Genomic DNA, 23,767 nt, shown 5'->3' with positions numbered 1-23,767 from the left:
GTGAGGATAAAAAAAAAAAATACACAAGAAAGCTTCAGTGCTGTTCTGGACTTCTAGGATTTGTCTTCTTGTGTAGTCTTCGTCTTCTTTGGTTTTAAGAGCAAATAAGAGCAGGGAGGAACTTGCAGAGATCAATAGGGCCTTGTGAAAAGACCTGGTTTGCAAATATTAGGAAATGAATTTTGGCATCCCTTATTCCCTATCGTTAAAAACAAGACAAGAGGCCCCAAGTGGAGGCACCTATGCTAACCCCCATGTCACCAAACTAGACTTAATTGCAGTTTCAGCTGTTTCAGAAGTAGAGCCGTACGCCAGCCAATCAGGCATTGCCTGATCAGCACTGCTTAGATAACGGCCTCATGAACCTCTGCCATTCCCTAAAGGAAAGTGACTTTGCAATAACTAGTTTGCTTTTGCCGAGTATAACTTCCTTGTTCCTGCTCCCGTCGGCCTATGAAAGCCTTTCATTTTGACCAGCTCCTCCATCGGGTGCTGCCCGATTCATAAATCGCTGAATAAGGCCAATGAGATCTTCAAAATTTACTCAGTGAGTATCATTTTTTAACACTATATATGTGTGTTTCTTTGAATTCTCCTTTGAACTGGTTAAAAGTTCATTAATGAATTCAATAAAATCTTTGATGTGTTTCCATTTTGTATTTGTCCCAGACACATGATTTTTACCTTTTTAACAAATATCTTTTTCTAGGTACTTTATTGCTTATTTAACAAACACATAGCACACATTTTTAGTTGCTGTGTGCAGTGTTAAGTGCTTTATAAAGGTTAACTAATTCAACCCTCGTAACAGCCCTACTTCATTTAAACTTCCCTCAGTGCTCATTAGCCCGTCTTCACACTGAGGCTTCTAATCCTGCCCAGGAGAGTGTGACATTAATGTCCGCACCGTGGAAGGCTGGGACGCCGGCACTCCTGTGGGCCCCAGGACTCCCTCTAAGTGAGCCGAGACTAGGGAGGGATCCCAACTTTGTTTGGGGGGAAACTGCATTTTAAAAAAATTATTTTTATTGTTTTTTTTGGAGGATATTTTCCCATTGATTTTTCAGATAGAGTGGGCGGGAGGGAGAGGGAGAGAGAGAGAGAAACAGCAAAGTGAGAGAGACACATCGATTGGTTCCCTCCCGAACAACCTCAACCATGGCGGGGATCGAACTGCAACTAAGCTACGTGCCCTTGACCTGAAATGAACCCACGATTCTTTGGTCCACGAGCCGACACTCTCACTGCTGAGCCAAACTGGTCAGGGGGAGAAGCTGCATCTTGAAAGAGCAAAAGGACTGTGTTGACCGAGGTGGGGGCTATGATGAGTGGGCTCCGCGACGGCCCCCGGCTGGGGGAGGACCCGCACTCTACCTGGGGGGCTTGGCCCTGGCAGTGCAGGGGCCCCCAAGCAGCGCGCTGTTTCCTGCAAGGCGTCAGCCTCACGTGTTGCTCCACCTCTGCCCTGGCTGCGTGGCTCAGTTGGTTGGAGTGTCATCCCGTACACCATAAGAGTTGGGTTGCGGGTTCGATTCCAGTCAGGGCACATATCTAGGTTGAGGGTTCGATCCCTGGTCTGGGAGTGTATGGGAGGCAACCAATCAGTGTTTCTCTCTCACATAGATGTTTCTCTCTCTCCCTTCCCCTCTCTCCCTCTCTCCGTTCCTCTCTCTCTAAAATCAATAAACCCATCCTCGGGTGAGGATGGAAAAAATGTATTGCTCCCCTTCTTTCCTCATGGACCCGCTTCCTTCTCAGAAAATATATCCTAGTTTGTTTTTAAATTTGATGTACAAACGTCCAGTTGTAAAGTCAGTCAGTTACGGGGGTGTAATGCACAGCATGAGGACTAAAGTTAACAATACTGTGCTGTATATTTGAAAGTGGCATCGCAAGAAAAAATTTACAACTATGTGAGGTAATGAATGTCAGTTAAATGTATTGGGCTGATCATTTCATAATATACATAAATATCGAATCATTAGGTTGTATACCTGAAACGAATATAATAATGTTATATTTCAATCATATCTCAAAAAAAAAATTGTCACCATGATCATGGAACTGTGGAGGTGACAGAGGGAGACAGCATGGTACAGGGGGTGGGGCCCAGATGGCATCTGCTGGACTTGGGGTCAAGTTCTGGGTCTGCTATTTACTGGGGAATAAAGTTAGAATCTGTTTAGATTAACATTTCGATCTCAATGGGATGAAATAAAAGCTTCCTTTTACTTTTTCCACAGTAGATGACAAGGGTCTTAGCAAGGCGTTGGAGCTGGGGAGGGAACAAAGGGGCCCAGATATTGAACGAGGGGGAGGAGGTTTTGGAATTGGCCGAGAAGATGTCGAACTGCAGGCGCTGTAGCTGGAGGCGAAGCCTGCAGCCCACTGGCCGGGACAGAGCCGTAGGTCAAGTGCAGGGAGCAGCTCCGGGCCAGAGGAAGGTCTGCCAGGTCTGCGGCTGCAGCCTGGACCTGCGGGCTTCCTGCTTCCTGTTCCTGTTCCAGAGCAAAAGTCACTGAGCTGCTTGAATCATCTTTCCCCCCTCCCCGACCTTTGTTTACCTTATGAAGAAGGTCACGGCAAGGCCTATGCTCTTCTCCCCTTACTTCTGCAAACAGTTCCGGGAAGCAGAACGTGCCCTGTGAAGATGGCTGGGAATTCGATCCTGTTGGCCGCTGTCTCTGTCCTGTCTGCCTGTCAGCAAAGTAAGAGTCCGGGGCGGGGTGTGTGCGTGCGTGTGTGCGTGTGCGTGTGTGTGTGTGTGCTCGCGCGCGTGTGAAGGGAGGTCCAGTTTCTGGGTTGCATACTTGCTGGTGGCCCTGTGTGCTCCGAAGACCCTGGTCTGCTCTGGGTCCCCAGCACCTCCTTTCCTGGGGGTGGGGAGATTTGGACCATTGCAGGGATGTTCTCAGCTGCGATGACAGCCCCCAGCCCCGTCCAGTGAGCATTACAAGTGTGCTGATGGGGGAGGGGGTGCTGTAAATATTAATGACGAGTTTCCAAAGGTAACATCGTGCCTGGCTGTGAGCTCTGGCTGTGATTTCTTAAACTCTGATCTTTTAATTAATGTGCTTTCATAAATAAACTGCTCATGGCAGGTCTGAATATCAGGTTAGAAAAAAGAAAACCTCCCACAGAAATACGAGCTCCGGATTCAGTAATGAATTCTAAATTTTAAAGCACCTTCCCACTAGGATCAATCAGTATCCCAACTGCCTGGTTAAACAGAGGACTTTTTCTCCACGGGGATCACAGGTGCTGAGTTCTTAGCCTCTTACCTTCTAAAGGGGGAAAAGGGTCTGAGCACTGGTGGCCAGACCTCAGACCCAGTACACGTTTCTCTATCTTTCCGAGTGTGTTTGTCCCGGACACGGGCAGGGCTGCGGGCTGCAGGCAGCTGAGGATAAAGTCCAGCCTGCACACGCCTCCGTGCCTGGCCTGGCCGGTCTGTTGTGTGGACTTATGACCTTAAGACACACCTTTTGTGCTTTGAGTCACAGCTTTTCGTGGGGGAGAGCAGGATCTCTGTGACCAATTTAAGAAGCACGCAGATCTGGAGCGCCCCGTGCTGGCCCCCGACACGGAGGCACTGCCACCCGAGAACACCTCCTCCACGCACTGCAGAGACAGGAGCCGGCCACAGGTGCCCCCGCTGACGGAACCGTGTCATCCTCACACGGAGGCTCTGTGGCTGGGTGACATGGGTGGGAGTGGGAAGAGAGGAGACTAAGCCAATGGTGATTGGGGTTAGATAGGGAATATTTGATGATGGAGGAGGGAGAGAGAGAGAGGGAGGAGGAGAGAGAGAGAAAGAGAGCGAGAGAGCGCGCTGTTCAGTCGGCATTAAGAATCAGAATTTGCTGCTTCTACAAGAGTCTGGTGTCTGTGGAGTCAGGACAGCACGTGTCATGGTAGAAGCAGCTCAGGTTTGGAAGACAGTGCAGCCACTTGCCAGGCGGGTGGCCCTGGACGGCATGTGTCTTTCAGTGTCCTCAGCAGCAAGGGTTAAAGAGGACACAGGGTGGGAAATGCCCACCAGGGTGCTCAGTGAGGTCAGTCCCGTCCTTGCTGCTGCCCCAGAAGCTGGACTGACAGTGGTCACATGGGGAGGCTGTGGCCGGGGGAGGGATCATGGTGCAGGGTCTCCATCCACTGTCCCCGAAGACATGACCCCCGGGGAAAGCTAGGGAGAAAAGCAAGACAGGCAATTCTCAAGTTGTTTTTTTTGTTGTTGTTGTTAATCCTCACCTGAGGATATTTTTCCATTGATTTTTGGATAGAGCGGAAGGGAGGGAGAGAGAGAGAGAAACATTGATGTGCGAGAGACACATTGTTTGGATGCCTCCCACATGACTCCCACCCGGGGCCGGGGATCAAACCAGCAACAGAGGTCGGTGCCCTTGACTGGGAATCAAAACTGAGCCTCTTTGGTCCAAGGGCCAACATTCTAACCGCTGAGCCAAACCAGCCGGGGCTCAAGTTGTTTTTAATCAACCAAGAAGGACAATAAAACGGAAGCTCTCCGGGGAAAGGGGTAAAACAGTCCTTCCATTCTCGTCGTACGGTCCCAGCAGTAGCCATGGTCTCTCTCAGGCCCCGATGAGAGAACAGAAAGGGACTTCTGCCCCTGGGGCTTCCCGGGCCCAGAGGAATCCTCCTCCTGCTGCTGGGGTGGGGTGTTCAGACCCTCTCCCCTTTGCCCACTTCCTCAGGGCCGCCAGCCCTTTCTCGCAGCTTCCCACGGCCTCTGTCTTGCACCAGTGCTGGTGTGGAGCCCGGGAGCGCAGGGTCCGTACAGACGGAAACGAGAAGCCGGGCCGAGGGTTTTCTCCAGGGCTGCGGAGCGTGTGAGAAGCAATGGTGAGGACAGAATGGCCAAGTCCCAGCCCCACTTGGTAGGCAGATCTTTTTGGCTCCAGCTGGGCCCATGAGCCATCGGCCCCTCCAGACTCCTGCTGCCTCGAAAGGATTTAGCCCAGGGTGGGCACGCCGGTGCCCCTCCCACACTTTCTTGTCTTCCTCTGTGGCTCAGGCGGCGTCATGGGGCTGCAGCTCCAGTGAGAAAGACTTCAGTCCCAAGGGTTCACACGCTTTAGACAGTCAGCTCCAGCTTTAAACCCTCAGCGACAGTTTCTTTGTTGCAGAGGGGATCAAGGGGAAGGACAGGGGCCTGTTGTGAGAGCCCGAACTAAGCCAGGTTCAATATTGACCCACCTCTCGGAGGGAGAAGTAGTCGTGTTTCAGGAGGACACACACCACCCCGCCCTCCCGAATTCAATGACAGATTGAAGCTACAAACTGGGGGTGGAAAAGGAAACTCCTCTAAAAATAGTAACAAGTAGAAAACAGACATGAAAGAACTAAAATAAGGGAGATGAAGATTACTGGGAAGAACTGGAAAGAAACTGAATGTGGAAGAGACAGTCCGAAGGGAAAAATCATTGACGCCAGAAGTTAATTATCGGGCAAAAAGGACATAGGACAGGAACTGAGAAATGACACAGAAGTGTGGGTCTGAGGGTGAATGAGCTCACAGAACTCATCGTAAGAGGCGTGGGGTTGGATCGTCTAATGCACCTTCCAGGCAGCAAGTGAAGGAGAACAGAGTCATCCTCATTTTATAAGCGGGAAACCGAGTCAGGCAGGGATCCATCATCCTGAAACGTTTTCTCATGACCCCCCCCCCTGCTGCCCTCCTCATCTCCAGGCAACCACTGATCTGCTTTATGTCACTCTAGATTCACTTGTGTTTTTGAGAATTTTACATGAATGGAATTATACAGTGGTAGTCGTTTATTTGGTCTTGCTTCTTCTTTTTATTTTTTATCCTCACCCGAGGATATTTTCGCATTTATCTTTAGATACAGCGGAGGGAGAGAAGGAGGAAGAGAGAGAGAAACATCGATGTGAAAGGGACACATCGAGTGGCCGCCACCCACACAACCCCAACCAGGGCTTGGGACAAACTGCAACCCATGTACGTGCCCTTAGTGGGAACCGAACCTGGGACTCTCTGGTCTGTGGGCTGATGCTCTAACCACTGAGCAAAACTGACCAGGGCTAGTCTTGCTTCTTTAATTCAGCATAATTATTTTGAGATTCACTCATGTTGTTTCTTGTATCAATAGTTCATTCCTTTTTATAGTTGAGCAGCATCCTATTGAATTTATATACACATATGCCACAATTTGCTTATTCACTTCTGGAGAGACATCTGTATTGTTCAGGGTTCTCCAGAGAATCAGAAGAGATAGACTATGTACATATCCACACACATATATATTTATTTTAAGAAATAAAATAAATCGGGGGGCTGGCAGGTCTGAAATTTGTAGCGTGGGCTGGAAGGCTGGAAATTCCAGCAGGAGTTGATGTTGCAGTCTTGAGTTGAAGGCACTATGGAGGCAGAATTTCCTCGTCTTTGAGGACCTCATTATTTTCTAAGACCTTCAACTGATTGGGTGAGGCCCGCCCACATTAAGGAGGGTAATCTGCTTTACTCAAAGCCTACTGATGTAAATGTTAATCACTTCTAAAAAAACACCTTCTCAGAAACACCTAGACTGATGATTAACCGAACGACTGAGCACTGTGGCCCCGCTTAGTAGACACATAAAATTAAACATCACAGAGTTATTTCTAATTTTGGGTGATTATAAATAAAGCTGCTGCGAACATTCATGTACAAGTCTTTGTGTGGACAGATGCTTTCATTTCTTTTGGGGAAATCCTAGGAGTGGCATGGCTGAATCATATGGTCTATATGTGCCTAACTAAAAATTCCCTTCCAAATGGTTTTTTAAGTGGTTGTGCCATTTTACACTCCCACCAGAAATGGATAGGAGTCCCAGTTGCTCTCATATCCTCACTTGTCTGTCTTTTTAAATTGGTATGACCTATCTTTTTAATTTTAGACATTTTAATAGGTATGTAGTGGTATCTAATTATGGTTTAAAGTTGCATTTTACTAATGAATAATAATGTGCCAGATTTTTAACATTAATTCTTCTTTACTTGCAGGTTATTTTGCTTTGCATGTAGGAAGAGCAAGATTAAAATACAAAGTTATGCCCCCGGCAGTCGCTGGGTCACCAGAGTTTGAGAGAATATTTCGTGCACAGTAAGTCATGCTTCTCCCAGGGTTCAGGGATCCGGGCAGGCCACACACACACATTTCTGTTTGGGGACAAGATGTGCAGAGAAGAGAAAACCCTTCTTCCCGGCCAACACCCTTCTCATGACCCTTGAAGCTCAAGGTACCCAGTGCATGGGGTCTCTACCCACCTTTATTACAGATTCAGAGAGTGCATTTACAAAAAGGCTGGGGTCTTAGAAGAGAGTCCTCTGTGTCTCTAAGCATGGCACTTTGGTCAAAGGGCACCTGAGAGTTCAGTCGCCTCAAGTTGGATAAGTTATGCTATCAATTTTACATCTTTTCTGTATTTCTGTCTTTCTCTCCACTTCAAAACAGAAGTGGGTGTGTATTATCTTCTGCCCACAAACCATTTCCTCACATCGGAGACCTGTGAGATTTAGAAAGCTTTTATTACACATGGATTCATTCAATCACTTTGTTCTCCTTGCCTTTGCAGACATGCAGAATGTTTCCCATGAACACCATGACTTTGCCTGCTGCGGGACACTAGGGCTCCCTTTATAAAAGCTCACACCCCAAACGAAGTGCATTGGAAAACATGGCACATCTCACCATTTAGACCCCATTGCTCGGTTCTTTGTTACTACTTTGGGATTTTTCATGTATGTTCGTGAGTGAGGTTGGCTTATTATTTTCCTTTCTTGGGTGGTCCTTGTCTCATTTTTTTTTTTATTGTCGAAAGTATTACAGATGTCCCTCTTTCCCCGCCCCCCATTGACACCCTCCTTCCCATTCCACCCCTCCCCCACCTTCACCGCACTGTTGTCTGTGTCCATTGGTTGTGCACATGTGCATATAAACTCTGTGATTTATCTCTTTTCACCCCTCCCACTCCCTCCCCTCTGAGGTCTGTCAGTCTGCTCCCTGCTTCCATGTCTCTGGATCTATTTTGTTCGTCAGCTTATTTTGTTCATTAGATTCCACAAATAAGTGAGGTCATGTGATGTTTGTCTTTCTCTCACTGGCTTATTTCGCCTTGTCTCATTTTGATATCAAGATTATATTAATTTCACAGAATGAGTTAGAGAATGATTTCTCAGAGAATATTAATGAGATTGGGAGAGAGTGTTCCTTCAGAGTTGGTAGAATGTGCATGTAAAACGATCTGGATCTGTGTTCCTTGTAGAAACATTTTAAACTATGGGATTTATTATTTTTTAATGATAACTGGACTGTTCAGCCTTTTTATTACGTCTTGAATCACTTTGGGAAAGTCATGATCCTTGAGCTGACAACATGGGTCTCCTGTCCATCTATTTGATCACAGACTATGTTTTAAAAAGTTTATTTTAAAAAAAGTTTATTGTGGTGAGAACATGTATTATGAGAGCTTCCTTCGTGACAAAACTCTAAGTGTATGACACATAACTGTTGACTGGAGGTACAAGTTGGTACAAGTCTCTACCACCTATTCCTCCTCTTGACTGAAACTCGATCCCAAGGTAGGATTGTAGGTAACACTGAGCCACAGGATGAGAGTCATTTTCATTCCAATGGTCTTTGAATCTTTATGATTATGGCAAGTGGAAAGTATTGGCCTGGTGCCAGGATGTCTTACACGCCAAAATCAATATTTAGTTTTATCAGAATAACACATACGCGTGCTTAGGGCCTTCAACAACCAGTAGCATCTGATGAGAACTTGGAACGTTTTTCTTTTCATGGGATTTATTTCTATACTTAACCTTGACTTTGAAAGTGGTACTCTTTCTCCTTTTGTGGTAGTAATGTAAAATTTCATTTCCCCTAATTTGTCTGAGTAAAAATAATTTTTGATATGTAGAAAAATAGTATATGGAGAGCCTAAAATTTTGACCATGATATATTAATGTTTTAAGTTTGGGAGACACTGTACTGTTTATAAAAATCATCACAGGAGGAAATTCCACTTCTTCCCACTTTGTCTTTGTCGCCCGAGAACTTCCTGTTGAGGAGTGTTGGACTCAGCAGGCTAAGTCCTTGGGCCACTTCCGGTTCTGTGTCATTCACATTGTTCCCACAAATTTGATTTTCTTTCAAGTCATTGATCTCTCCCTCCTCTTCGGTAGCCTCGTCCTAGGAATAAAGCTGAACACTACTTCCAAAAATGTTATGTAAGTGCTGCTTATAAAAGAAGTGTACAATTTCCTTGTTAGAAGTGTTTTATTTGCTTTGTTGATTATTCATAAGCAGAACAGAGAGTGGTTAGGAGTAATAGCCAATGATTAGGGTGGGGGAGATTCTGAGCCATAAAATACCTTTAAGGGCGTGGTAGGAGTTGCCCTGGGTTCTGTCGGAAAGGTGAATGGGGTGTCCTGCTCCCATCCTTGAGTTTCCCCATAGGTGGTCCTCAGTCCTAGCCCAGTTCTTGCCTTCGAGTCTACGGTCCAGGATAAATCTGGCCAAATCAGATGACTAGTGAAGCTATTTCGGCTTTATGGGAGACAGTTAGGGCAGGATCCCGGGGGGACCAGTTCATCCTGGAGCCTGCTGGGCCACCTGTTCTGGTTTCAAGGGTAGGCTCCGGAGAGGGAAGGCCCTTGCTCTCTGGCTCCTGGACCAAACACGGAGTCCCTTCGGCTCCCTTCGAGGTCTTCTGGCCTGGCCTCTAGCTAACTGCTGCCCTCCCCTTCCCTTCCCCTGGCGCTTTGCTCTCAGCACAGCCAGGAAGCCTGATGTTATGGCGAATTCTATCTCCACGTGGAACCTGACGTCTCGGAGCTATCGCCGCGGGTCCCTCTGACCACCTGCAGGACCCGTTTCCCAGCCGGAGCTCACGCTGGATGTTCGTTTGCCAAGCAGACACGCTTCTTATGAAGCCCAGCTTACCCAAGTTCCGGCCCCGGGCCCTTCTCCAAGGTCCCCTTCAGCTCCTCTTCCTTCCCTGCACCCAGGGCCTTCGAGGTGACTGTCTCTAGAGTTTTGCAGCCTTTTTGCCAGAATACATTTTTTTAAAATTGTGAAAATAGCAACTATAATTTCACCCAGGGCCATTCCTTCATGTTATTTCTCAGCTTAGAAACTTCCGTATAGTTTAATTTGAGCTCCTGGATTCCTTTAGATTAAAGGCTTTTGTAAATCTAAAAAGTAGATCCAAGTTATGAACGGATCTCACTGCAACTTAAACACATTTCCTCTGATTCTCTCCTCACTGAGAGAAAAGAGTAGTTGATCACCTTTCTCTTCTTCATCTACTTGAGGACCATTAAGAAGCGTCTTTCCTCGTCTACATCTTGAGTCTCGACAGCCCGAATCCTTTAGCTGTTTTCCTCCAGTCATTACAAAATTGTGGTTGTTACTTTTAGACTAAAATTTTCCATATTATTTCTAGGCCTGGAGTTTAGAAGTATATGTAGTATTCCAACAAGGGTTTCACGGTTCTGGGTAAGACAGAGGAATGGCCTCTTGGTTTTTGTTAATGTATTCTTATTTGCTTAATGCTAAATTACTCAGTTTCTGGTCCAGAATTAACCTGCCACAACGCCCATGTAAACCCAATCATCACAAAGTTAAGTACTCTTTAGTAATGTTACCCTCTTCGTACTCCAGTGTGGTTCTGTAAAGTTTCTTTTTGCCATTTCACTAGTTTTTTGTTGTTGTTGTTTTTATCCTCACCCGGGGATATTTTTCCATTTATCTTCAGATAGAGTGGGGGTGGGGGGAGAGAGAGAGAGAGACATCGATGTGAGAGAGACACATCGATTGGTTGCCTCCCACACAACCCAACCAGGGCCAAGGATGAACCACAACTGAGGTACATGCCCTTGACTGGAACTGAACTTGTGACTCTGGTCCAAGGGCCGATGTTCCAACCGCTGAGCCTAACCTGCCAGGGCCATTTCACTATTTTTTATTTTTATTTTATTTTTCCTTTATTGATTTTAGAGAGAGAGGAAGTGAGAGGGAGAAAGAGATAGAAACATTGATGAGAGAGAACATCAATTGGTCGCCTCCTGCATGCCCCCCACTGGGAACTGGGCCCACAACCTGGACATGTGCCATGACCGGGAATCGAACCAGCAACCTCTTGGTGCATGGGTCAACGCTCAACCACTGAGCCACACCGGCTGGACTCATTTTACTATATATATATTTTTAAATAGTCATGTTGAACTCTAATTCTGAAATTTGGAAATTACAACTAGTGACCTTAATGCATATCTAAAAATTACAGAGAAAAGAAAAATGTACAAAGATAGTACTTTTTCAGATTTTCTGCCTTACCAGGGTGATGGAAATGTGGGTCACCTAATTCTGTGGTAAGGACAAATAAGTTCAGTGAGAGAGGGCAGAAAGCACACATCCGCTTTCCTCACACGGTGCCCATCGTGGGCGTTAGCTGGGAGCACGGGATGATGGACTCACCTGCTAGGTTACAGAGCTGGGGTCTCCGAGACGGAGAATGGCTGATGGCGAGTCTTCAGACTCCAGCGTCCTGCTCCACACCGCCTGTCTCCGTCAGCTTGGGTACCATGACGAAATACCACACTGGGAGCCTTCAACAACAGACCTTGGCTTTTCTCCCCGTTCGGGAGGCTGCATGCCTAGGACCAAGGTTCTGGCTGATTCGATTTGCTGGTGAGAGTTCTCCTTTCTTGGCTGTCTGTCCTGACGAGGCCCTTCCTGCGTCCTTGTGCACCTGGGGTGCTGAGAGAGCCGGGGCGGGATGGGGGGGGGAAGATCAGAGAGCCAGCTCCCTGCTGTTTCTTCTTCTAAGACACCAATCCTGTGGGATCAGGGCCCCACCCTCCTGCCCTCATTTATCCTTAAATACTCCCTTACTCCAGCCTGTGAATGTTAGGCCTTCAACATATGAATTGTGGGGAGGACACAACAATTCAGGTAGTGCCACCACCAAACAGCGTCTGTCGCAGCAGCTGGGTGATTCTCAGGTGGTCGGCCCGAGAGGCTCTGGTCCCGGCGGAAGGGCAAGCCTGACTCCCTCTCCTCATCCTCGTCAGCAGCTCTGCTGACACGTGCTGGTCAGAGCCGTGCCCTCCTGCCACCAGAGACGGCCTCCCTCGGGTGTCCCCACACAAGGATTACTTGACAAGGAGCAATTTAGATAGTTATGCGTCTAGAGGAAGATGAACTGTAGCAACCTCTCGTCCCCAAGACTTTTCTGAGCATATTAACCTGGTGCTCTGACCCGCGGCCAGTGTAATCATCCGCAAGACTTCGCAGGGTCGAAAGCCAGGAGAGTGGGGCTGGGTCATCTGTTAACAGTGTGTGCAGCCCGCTGCTCCAGAAAACAGCCCCCAAACAAAAGGAGGAAGAAAAGCAGCACACACACGCCAGCTTGAAAGAGGGAACCCAAGACAGCTCCTTTCAGTTGTCTTGTCTGTTTTTTATTTTTTTAAAAAATATCCCAGGGTGAACATGACACTGTAAATGTTCTATGTCTGATCAGGTTTCCTCCTTTGGCAAATGGTTCAGCTTTTCCATAAGCAAGACTGTTATAAGCAGAGCTCTCTGTTCATTAGAAATCGCTACAGACAGAGATCTTTAGAAGTGATGTGTGCCCCGAGGAGGGGCACTAAGTCATCTGCTGGGGAGGGGAGAGGAAACTATTTGAGCTCCTATTTGTATTTAAAATTTCATCCTTTAATTTCTACTCTGTGTGTGTTTTACACTGTATACATGCTGTTCTTGCCCAGTCGATTGATTATATTAGCTGTGCTAATGATCAACCCCATGTTCCCAGCGGAAGTTTACTTCCTGCTCATGCCAAGTCCTACATGGATGTTCCTGTTGGGTGAACTTCCACTTGGTCATTTAGAGGCCTAGGCTCCTTCCGCGCGAGGGGCGTGTCCCATCCAGGCCCCCAGAGTTCTCTCCATTCCGCCAGTGAGTGGAGGAAGGAGGTTGGCACACCTGTGACTTAACCATTGGGCTCAGAGGGACACACTTCACGTTCATGACTTGGATTCAAGCCCCCTCGAATCCAAAGGGGCTGGTGGTGTAGTCCTGGTCTGGGCAGCTAAGGCACAGCACCCACTTCAGCCCATCGGCTGCCAGCCAGCACCCCTGCTGCCGCAGGACACGTGTATATCTTTACGATGGTTGTCTAGCTCTTAGGGCTACACAATTTTAAAAAATTGGAGACTCGTGTTTTTAGGAACTGTCAGAGTTTAGGCTGCCTGGCCACAAATTCATTCTTTTTTCCAAATTGAGGTGACCTTTGCAGTGCCCTCAGTGACTGAGATGGGGTCCAAACGGTGTTTAGTTCGGACCACTGTCCCTGTTCCCAGCCCTGGATCCAGGCGGGATCTGCAGGGGTCCCTGTCCTCAGCCCCAGGCCCAGCTCCTTTGGAGCTGGATGAGAAGCCATAACCACTCAGTCTCTTCAGGCTTCATCAGACTGACTGTGTCCCAGGAGACCCCTTAGTTCCAGGCGTCCTGGGACCAGTTATCAGTGGTCCTGGGTTTACAACGAAAAGTCCCACGTTCTGCAAACCTTCTCCGTCCAGGGCAAACAGGATGCTTGTTCACCCGACTGAACTTTTGGCAAAGACTCACCCATGTGGAATTTGAGGTCCATGGTGACATCTGCCTATAACCAAGTGAACTTCTCCCTAATCTGTCTACGGGAAATTGAAATGTCAGGAGAGCATGGATTATTGTGCAAAGAGGGCTTTAGCCAGCAAACGAGGACACGGGCTGGGCTGCCCTTCCTGGGGACAGGCAGGCACATCGACAGCTGCTGCCAGCTGTTTTCTGTCCCATCTGGAGGTTTTCCCGAGGGTCTCCTACATGCAGATGACAGAATAGATCTGCCTTCACGTCCACAAGAGATCAATAATTATTCTCATTTTGGTTTTCAAGTAATGTAACTGTGATTAGCTATTGATAGGATTGCTAAGAACACATTTGGAGAGTAGGGTCCCCTTGGATAAAACAGTGTCTGCTGACAGCTAGCTGTGAGCAAGCTTCCTGGGACACGCCCAGGCACGGCCCCCTCAGCTGCGGTGGGATGCGAGGTATTTTCGGGCCAAGCAATACCCAGCATTCTCAGCAGGCTGCAGCAGAGAAGACTGAGCAAATAGCAGGACCCCAGGACTGGCTTAAGGCAGGTCAGCAGAAGAGGGACCAGGAGCAAACACAGTGAGCACTGCTGGGACATGAGGTCAGGGTAAGACCATCAGTGACCACTTGCAGGGGACAAGGGACTCATTTCCTGGGGAAGGAGGGTACGAAGATACGGTGCTAAACTGCCCCAATGCTCCAGGTTTTGCCAACTGGGATCACAAATGCCCATTATAGTCCCATCCTTGCCTGCATCTCAGTGGCCTCTAACAAGCCCTGCTCACTCAGAACCCCAGCACCCCCTTCCCCTAGCTTCTGGGTTACTCCCTGGAGCCCCAGGGCACGTGTGCAGGGACATAGCCCCTCCTGGCAAGCAGTTTAAGGGCCATGCCACTGCCCTGCTAGAGTCCTCCCCAAAGCCTTTTGGGTCACTTGGATGAGAGCTCAGTTGGTTTTCAGAGCTAGACGTTTGGGGGACCCAGCCCTCAGGTTGGGGTGCTCAGAAAGAAGCTGCGAGTTGAGGGTTGCCTCCTGATTGTAAGGCGTGTGCTGGGGTGGTGTTTGTGGTGATGGTACGTCTTGGACTTTTCTTATAAAAATGAAAAGTGGGGCCCTGGCCGGTTTGGCTCAGCACTTAGAGCGTTGGCCTGCGGTCCAGAGAGACCCGGGTTCGGTTCCCGCTAAGGGCATGTACCTCGGTTGCAGTTTGTCCCCGGTCTTGGGTGGGGTTGTGTGGGTGGCAGCCACTCGATGTGTCTATCTCATATTGATGTTTCTCTCTCTCTGTTCCCCCCTCTCTCCCTCCTGCTTATCTGAAGATAAATGCAAAAAAGTTCTCGGGTAAGGATAAAAAAAAAAAAAAAGTGGGTATTCTCTCATTCGTCCGAGGTGTGGGAGCACTCGGCTGGATTTTTCGGAGGGAATTGCTCTGTGTGTAGCTGTACCTTCCATGAGAGGAGGGACTGATGTTGCCGTATTGGTTGCAGAAACCAAACAAAACACTTTATTTTTTTCAATTACAAATATCACTTATGGTCTTCAACAGACAGTCAGTCTCAACTATTTCTGGGTCAGTTGCCTGTAACCCTAATAAGCTCAGGCTTTAAGGCTTCTCTAAGAAAGTGTGGGATCACTGGTAATCCTGTCCATGATGACTCTTCCACCAAGATCCACTCAAAACCTCATTACAACTTACATTCCAGTTCTTCCTGGTTGTGATGTTGTCGGAAGAGGACACAACCGACCTGGCCAAGACTACTGGGGGACAGCACAGGAAGGGGGAGAAATAGAATTCATCTCTCTCCCTTTGCTAGGTGCAGATGCATTAATTATAGTTCCCAGAGAACTATTCCCTTTTGCTTAAAATAGTATCAAATTTTCCATCCCCGTCTTCTATGAATAGAGGCAATTTGAGTTGACATTAGGACAGAGCTTTGCAATCCGGAGCTGACACAGTCCACCTCGGATTCTCTGCAAGGCCTCATCAGCCCGGGCTCTCAGGACTCCATCTGTCCTCTGTGAAATGGGAATGAAATATGCTCATTCATTTACTTCAGGAAGTTTAAGGGAAATTACTGAAAGACCTTATTTTTAAAAATTGTGCCGAGTCACTTAAGTGGAAAGCAATGGATATGAGGGAATTTGGGCGAAGAAATCTGTTTAATATGAATTATTTTCTGGGTTCTTTAGATAAGATACAGAATACTTTGTAGGTCCAGAATCATGACCATTCAAGACCTTTCTTTTTGGAAAAAGCGATGATTTATTTCTACTTCTGGCAACTTAGACGTAGGAGAGTGAGCCCCGGCCTTGCTCTGCAGTTTAAACAATGTTTGTCTCGCCTCGAAAGACTCATTTCACGTGCAAGGGTCATTTAAGCTCTTTATGTAAACTCTTACATTATTTTTGTGAAAAAGGAATGGACATTTAACCTCTAGATTAAAACTCAGTACTTTAGCCCTGGCCGGTTTGGCTCAGCGGTTGGAGCGTCGGCCTGCGGTCTGGAGAGACCCGGGTTCGGTTCCCGCTAAGGGCATGTACCTAGGTTGCAGTTTGTCCCCGGCCCTGGTTGGTCGTGCGGGTGGCAGCCACTCGATGTGTCCCTTTCACGTCGATGTTTCTCTCTCTCTGTTCCTCTCTCTCCCTCCCACTCTACCTGAACAAAAAATGGAAAAATGTCCTCGGGTGAGGATAAAAAAAAACAAAACAAAAAACTCAGTACTTTAGAGCAGTTTTCTCATAAAATAACTCATGTCTTTATTTTTTCCTGCAGACAGAACTGTGTGGAATTTTACCCCGTATTCATGATTACATTGTGGATGGCTGGATGGTATTTCAACCAAGGTAATTTAAAAACAAATTTTTTTTTAAAATCCTCATCTGAAGATTTTTTTCATTGATTTTTGAACCTATGACCGACGCTCTAACCACTTAGCACACTGCCCAGGGCTCAACCAAAGTGATTAAAAAATACAATCAGCTCTGTTCCAGTGAGGACGATGGTTCTCGGAACTGTTAAGGGACGGACATGCAACCACGCATCTACGAAGCCTGAACATGGTTTTAGATGACACAAGCAACATCTCTGTTCATTAAAGAGCCCTGTGCTGCAGACAGTCTAACTTTGCTTCATTCTAATTTAATTCAGTAATTTTTTAAAAAGCTGAAACAAACTATATGTTGGGCACTTCAGAATGAAAATGACACAAAGTTGTCTCTACTTCCAGATCTTGAGTTAGTCTCTTGACCTTTGGATCCTACCGCAGACCCCCTGCAGGTGTGTGTCCTATGTGCAGGTGACAGTGGGGGAGGCCTCTGGCTGGCCCTTGTCTCAGCTCCTTGTCACAGTCCCTCACTGTGGTTTCCCAGCAGAACGTACAATCCCTGGGGTCAGGGACTTCCCTCACTTGCTGCTGTAGTCCTAGCGCCTACCTTGCATGAATGACTAACAGTTCTAATCAAGACTGAATTCTAGCCCTGGCCGGTTTGGTTCAGTGGTGAGAGCGTCAGCCTGTGGTCCAGAGAGACCCGGGTTCGGTTCCCACTAAGGGCACGTACTTCGGTTGCAGTTTGTCCCCGGCCCTGGTTGGTTGTGTGGGTGGCAGCCACTCAATGTGTCCCTTTCACGTCGATGTTTCTCTCTCTCCTCCTCCTCTCTCTTCTCTCCCTCCCACTCTGTCTAAACAAAAAATGGAAAAATGTCCTCAGGTGAGGATAAAAAGACTGAATTCTAGCCTGGCTGGTGTGGCTCAGTGGATTGAGCATCGTCTCCTGGACTGAGAGGTTCCGGTTTGATTCTCAGTCAGGGCACATGCCCAGGTTGCAGGCTTGATTCCCAGTAGGGGGCGTGCAGGAGGCAGCCAATTGATGTTTCTCTCCCTTCCTTTCTCTTCTTTTATTTTTTATCCTCACCTAAGGACATTTTTCCATTTATTGTTCAGGTAGAGTGGGAGGGAGAGAGAGGAAGAAAGAGAGAGATAGAGAAACATCGACGTGAAAGGGACACATCGAGTGGCTCCCACCCGCACAACCCAACCAGGGCCGGGGACAAACTGCAACCGAGGTACATGCCCTTAGTGGGAACCGAACCCGGGTCTCTCTAGACCGCAGGCCAACGCTCCAACTGCTGAGCCAAACCGGCCAGGGCTCCCTTCTCTTCTTTAATTTAAAAAAAAAAAAAAAGACTGGTTTTTAAAATCCCAAGCAATGGATTCACCCAACTGAAGCAGAACCTGCACCTCCATTGATTCCTGGGTCATCTCAGGCCCCTGCCGGGGGCCTCCTTCCCTGTGTGGCAGTGACATGAGCTGGTCGAGTGACTGGCGGTGGCTGAGCTGGACTGCTGGCCTTGCACAGCAGTCAGAAGCGCCGGGGGAGGGTTGGTTAGAGAATAGTGCTGCATGGCCCCCACCACGTCTGGAGGCCGCCCAGGTGTCCGAGTGTCTGACACCCTCAGGTGATTCTAATCTGCGGACAGAATTGCGAACCACAGCCTTCCTGCTTCACAGATGAAGAAACGGGAGCACAGAGGGGTTAAGTCATTTGTCCAACTTAACATTTACCAACGTGGGAGGAAATTAGCTTCCAGGCACAGAGCAGGGTCTATTGGAATCTGACCCAACAGCCCAGTACCTTTTCTTGAGAGTTCCCAAGGATCTGGCGCTGCTGTTTGCATGTAACAACCCTACAAATATGTACTTTCTCTTCGACGGGGGTGTCCTTGGTGAGGGGAGGCTCTACCCAAACTCTGCCTTCGCTGGAGAAATTCAATCCCTTTCGTTTTCTGCTAAGTCTGATTGCCTCCTTTGGGTTTCACTCGTGGTTGATAAGTCTTTCTTTTTTCTTTTTTTGTACGTGCCCCTAGCGGGAACCGAACCCGGGACTCTCTGGTCTGCAGGCTGATGCTCCAATCGCTGAGCCAAACCGGCCAGGGCAACTAGGTCTTAAATAAACCCAAATCCCGCTGCTTTTAAAGGCAAGCCTATCAACTTTCTCTTGTGATTTTTACTGTTGACAGGAATTTCAGATAAAATGTCCTTTAGAGAAAGACTCCTTAACTTTATTCCAACTCACATTTTTGTCCCTTAAGGGCACGAATGAAGGCCTCGGTCCTTGTCAGGTGAGACCACATTAACAACGGATAGGAGAAGTCCCTTTGATAATGGGACTCGGGCCCTGCCGTTGGCCCCTTGGGTTTCACTGTGATGGGCCTGCGCCTGTCAGGGACGGACTTCTGTTACCTTCTTGCTCTGATTTTCTGCTGGTTCTTTCTCATCCGAAGTAAGTTGCTCGTTAGCTGCCCCGAACAGTTCTCAGGCGCTTCCTGGGAGTCACTGATCAGAGGGAGTTTCAGAGCAGCATGCTCAGAATGCTTCCTCAGCCACTGGCTTGTCATCCTGCAGGCCCCGCGCGAATGCCAGCCCCTCGGAACCGAATGCCAAGCCGCCTCTCCGCGTCCCGCCGCCCTGTCCCTCCTGTCCTTCACCGCACCTTCCAGTTTCTTCTCACTTTTCTCTGTATGTGTTGTCTGTCTTTGCTGATACCCTCCATAAAGGCAGGCAGCTAACCCCGATGCTTAGAATAATGCCTGGTACGTAGAGAAAACGAAAGAAAATGCGTGTGACTCGTTGACAACGCTTGACTTCGATCCAGCGTGTCAGAGTCTCACACACAAACTCCACGTGCTCACGAGAGGGCGCTGGTGGCTGGCACCTGCGCAGTGCTGAGGAAGGCGGAGGGTCCCTCACACGGGGAAGATGCTGATATTTTCATTGGACAGATGGCAGAACATCATGCCACGCTTTACATTTTTTTTTAGGTAAAACATTTTTGTTGTTGTTCATCCTCACCTGAGGATATTTTTCCACTGATTCTCAGAGAGAGTAGGAGGGAGGGAGGGAGGGGAAGAGAGAGAGAGAGAGAGAGAGAGAGAGAGACATTGATGTGAGAGAGACACATCAACTGGTTGCCTCCAGCACAACTCCAACCGGGGTTGGTGATCGCACCTGCAACCCAGGTACGTGCCCTTGACCAGAAATCAAACCTGTGACCCCTCCGTCTGAGGGCCACCACTCTAACCACTGAGCCAAACCAACCAGGGTGGAAAAACTTATTTCTAAAGAAATTAAAAAAATTGTAAGTGCACTATTCAACGAATTTTGACAAGTGCATACACCTGTGTGACCCAACACCCTATCAAGATCAAGAACTCGACAGCCACCTAGATGGTTCCCCATGCCCTTCCCAGCCAACCCCTTTCCGGTAAACACTGCTCTGATGTTTTTCATCCTCGTTTTGTTTTGCCCATTCTGGAACTTTCCATAATTGGAATCACGCAGTCTGTCCTCTTGGGCAATGCTACATTCACTCAGCAAAATGTCTTTGAGGTTCACCATGTTTCTTTTCATTGCAGAGTGATAGTCCATCGTGTGATTCTCACGTCTGGTTGTCCGCTCTCCTGTCGGTGGACTTCTGGGCTGTTCCTAGCGTTTGGCTGTTACGAAGGCGCAGTGAGCATTCCGTACGAGTTTTTCTGGGCCTGTGCTCTCATCCTCTTGGGTAAATACATAGCAATGCAACTGCTGGGTCAAAAGTACGTGTAGTGTTATAAGAAACCACCAGAACTTTCCCCCAAGTAGCTGCACGATTTTGCTTTCCCACCAATGATGCATGAGGACTCCAGCACCAACAGCATTTGTATCGTCAGTATTTTTAGTCTGAGCCACTCTCGTGGGTGTGCAGTCGTGTCATCTTGTGGTTTTAAATCACAGTTTGCTGATGAATAATGTGGAAAAACTCGTCATGTGCTCATCGGTACATTTGTTTATCTTCCCGTGAGAATTCCCTATTCAAATAGTTTGCCCACTGCAAAGACCAGGTTGTTTTTCTTTCATCCGCGAACTGTCGTCGGGGCTCTCTACATGTCTTGGACACATGTCTTCGGTCAGATTTTACGTTTTGTGAGCATTTTCTCAGCTTTCATACCACGTTTTGAGAAACTGACCTCATGCTCTGTATCTTCTCTGTTTTTCATCTATAGTTCTTGCTGCTTGTCTGGGTCTGGTGTACATATATGCCCGTCACAAGTATTTCTGGGGATATTCAGAAGCTGCTAAGAAAAGGTAAGGAGAGCCCATGGAGTCTGAATTAGTTTGCTGTTCCTGAGAGTATTAACATCACTGGCGGCTGTGCCGGCAAAGGCGACCTCTGTTGTCTGAGGTCCCGTCTCCCTAAGTCCATGCACAATCAGGCACGAGACAGGAGAGGTCAGGTATAAAAGTGTGCACTAAACGTGCGTCTGACCATCACACTTTAAATTCTTGCAAAAATTTTGCGCTATCTCCAAAAAGTGACCAAGGAAATAATCCTGCCCAGCTTTAGTCCTTTGAATATTCAAAGGAGCCAATTAGCCCTTGTGGTTAGGCATCCCCTTTCATTTATGTGATGAATCCGAATCTTCAAATTTCCAAAACATGAAGGTTCTGGGCAGTGTCCACAGTGAGCAGCCAACCCCTGGATGCCCCAGCTTCCTTACTACAGCCATTTACGGCCCCCCTCCCTCATCTGCCCTGCAGGACAACTGGTTTCCAGCTGAGCCTGGGGATGTTGGTCTTGTTGACCATCCTCGGCGCCCTGGGGATTGCAAACAGCTTTCTGGATGAATACTTGGACCTCGACATTGCCAAGAAACTGAGGCACTTCTAACGTTCTCCCTCCCCCTGCTCAAATGCTTACAGAAGGTTATGTGGTATCATTCAATTAAAACAAAAATAAAAGTCTTGATTCTGTTTTTATTGAAGTGGCTGTGTAAAACACACCCTTTAGAGACTAGATTTCAGTTTAGGAACAAGTTTGCTCTGGGGGGTCTATCTGCATCACCAGTGAAGTGAGCTGAGCCCTGGTTTAAGACGTGTACACGGAGTCCCGACTGTCCGCCTGACCTGCGTGTGAGCTTCCTGAGGACCGCCCCCTTACCTGCTCCTGGGACTGCTTCTCCCTTGATGGAAAGTTCCAGACAGATGCTGAGAAGGCAGCCGAGCTCACGTCATTGTGGACAGGAAAGCAACAGATGGCTGAACGTGGGGAAATCAGGCACACACACAGAGTAGCCAGAGAAGAGAGTTGCCAGCTAATAGCACGAACTAAATCTGGCTGTGAAAATGGATTTTTAAAGGAAAAAGGGCATATTGTTTTCAAGGAAACACCCAGTGCGTGTTCCTGCCCCTGGCAGGGCCAGGGGAGGGTCGTGGTCCGGCTGGAGGGTCTGAGCTGGGTTCTGAGGCGCCTCCTGTCTCATGTGGGCTGGGGGCCCGTGGCTGTTGTGACCCTGGGTGCAGTCACTGCCTGGCACAATCGCAAGTGACCTCTCGCCACTTTCTTCATCTGTGAAACAGGCGCGAGTCCTCCGCACGGTCCTCAGGGACCTTAGGGAAATGGAATTGTGAGCATATGACATCACATTAGGTAAAGAGCCCTCTGTCCACTTTTCCAAAGGAAACTAGACGCCGCCAATCTGGTGTTATCTTCTCGATTTTTGTGGGTATGAAGGGATTATAAAGGCTATGAATAAAAGAAAAAGGAATAAAGGCATTTAAACACTGGTGTTTCCAGAATAGGAGGGGAGAAAACAATGACGATCTCTTGCACCCTAAATACTAGTACTAGATGTCCCAAAGTACGCTGAGAAAGTTTTGGTCTGGGAACAGAGACATTTGGATACAAGCCCCTTCCCCCTGAAAGCACGTCATCAGGCAGGCGGAGCAGCAGGTGGGGGCTCCAGAGCCAGGCAGGCTGAGCCTGCTCCGGACAGGCCGGCTTTGCAGCCTCTGCCTTCGTTTTCCCGCAGTGCTCCAAAACGCTGATTCCTTGATCTTTTTACTTTTTAGTATTCTGATCAGTTATGGTGACTTGTATTTTGGCATTTTTAACTTTTACACACTGAAGACAAGGAAGAGAGACTGTGCAAGTATCCGACCCTAAAGCCCAGTGACTAATCATATTCTTCGGAAGTTGGGAAGAAACAAACACACAGTTCTTCAAATCTTACACTTGAGGATTTTTAAACAACTTCTATTTTGAATCTAAATGGAAACTATTTAAATTATAAACACACACACACACACACACACACACAGTTTGGTTAAACATGTGGAAAAAGAAGATGGGTGTACCAGAGCTCTGTATCTTCAAACATCTGAACTACAGAATTTATTTCCTTTGTTCTAATTTTGTTGTCACCAAGACAACCTCTTGATCATGTTAATTCCTACAAATCTAGCTGCGGGGAACAAACATGCTGGCTGGAGGGATGCGAATTTCTGATCTCTTTGGCAGTTACATAAATATTTTTTGCGTATTGGTAAATTGATTTTATTTTTAGAAATCGGGTTCATTGTCTCAAAAAGTCATTGTTATGAAAAAAGGGGTGGAGAACTCTGCCTTAAAAGAGTCTTAAGAGGCATAAAAACCAATGGCAATGTAGGACCCTCCATCAAATCCTGGTTAGTAGGGAATGCTATGGAAGCATCCGGAGGGTATTGGGACAAGCCGAATATGGATGAGAGTGGGATGCTATTAGGGAATGACTGTTAATTATATTAGGTGCCATAACGATGGGTGGCCAGGGGAGAGATGCTCTAATTCTCTGGAGCTGCAGGCTGAGGGGTGAGGGCTGGGAGTGGGGGTGAACTGGCTGCAGTGTATATAACTTACTTTGAAGTGATTCTACAAAATAAGTGTGATTTGGCAAAGTGTACCAATTATTGAGTCGAACTGGTAACTGTATACAGTTATTGACTGCACTGTTTTTCTGATTTCTTTGGGAAATGTTCCTAAAAAAGTTTAAAATTCTAAACAAAGTGTAATCCTCAAAACAAGTGGTTCTTGGCAGACCCGAAGCACCGCACGCATGATTGGGATCTGTCGTACGCAGAGCCGCCGCGTTAGCGCTGGCCCAGCAGCTGTCCCGGCTGAGGCAGCGACACGGGCCCAGGTGTGTGAACGCTGCCCTAATCACCGCCACCTGTTGCATGAGAGCGCTAGTCGTCTGGGGTAGCTCATCGAGAAGACACCGGAATGGAAATCTAATGTCCGTAGAACTTAAAA

The 23,767-nt window shown here is 47.7% G+C and overlaps 1 protein-coding gene across 1 annotated transcript; it reads left to right on the top strand.

The window, feature by feature from the left end:
* The first annotated feature begins 426 nt into the window (after positions 1–426).
* Positions 427–21,406, top strand: MGST2 (microsomal glutathione S-transferase 2). The gene is made up of 6 exons (XM_036241327.1): positions 427–547; positions 2,622–2,708; positions 7,024–7,123; positions 16,437–16,507; positions 20,703–20,784; positions 21,238–21,406. Exons 2-6 carry the CDS (start codon positions 2,651–2,653, stop codon positions 21,365–21,367), a joined length of 441 nt encoding a protein of 146 aa, XP_036097220.1. The 5' UTR covers positions 427–547; positions 2,622–2,650; the 3' UTR covers positions 21,368–21,406.
* Positions 21,407–23,767: the final 2,361 nt, after the last annotated feature.

This window comes from Molossus molossus, unplaced genomic scaffold (genome assembly GCF_014108415.1).
Source record: "Molossus molossus isolate mMolMol1 unplaced genomic scaffold, mMolMol1.p scaffold_m16_p_4, whole genome shotgun sequence".
NCBI classification, from domain to species: domain Eukaryota; kingdom Metazoa; phylum Chordata; class Mammalia; order Chiroptera; family Molossidae; genus Molossus; species Molossus molossus.
The sequence above is the reverse complement of the archived record's forward strand: the minus strand, read 5'-3'. Positions and strand labels throughout refer to the sequence as shown.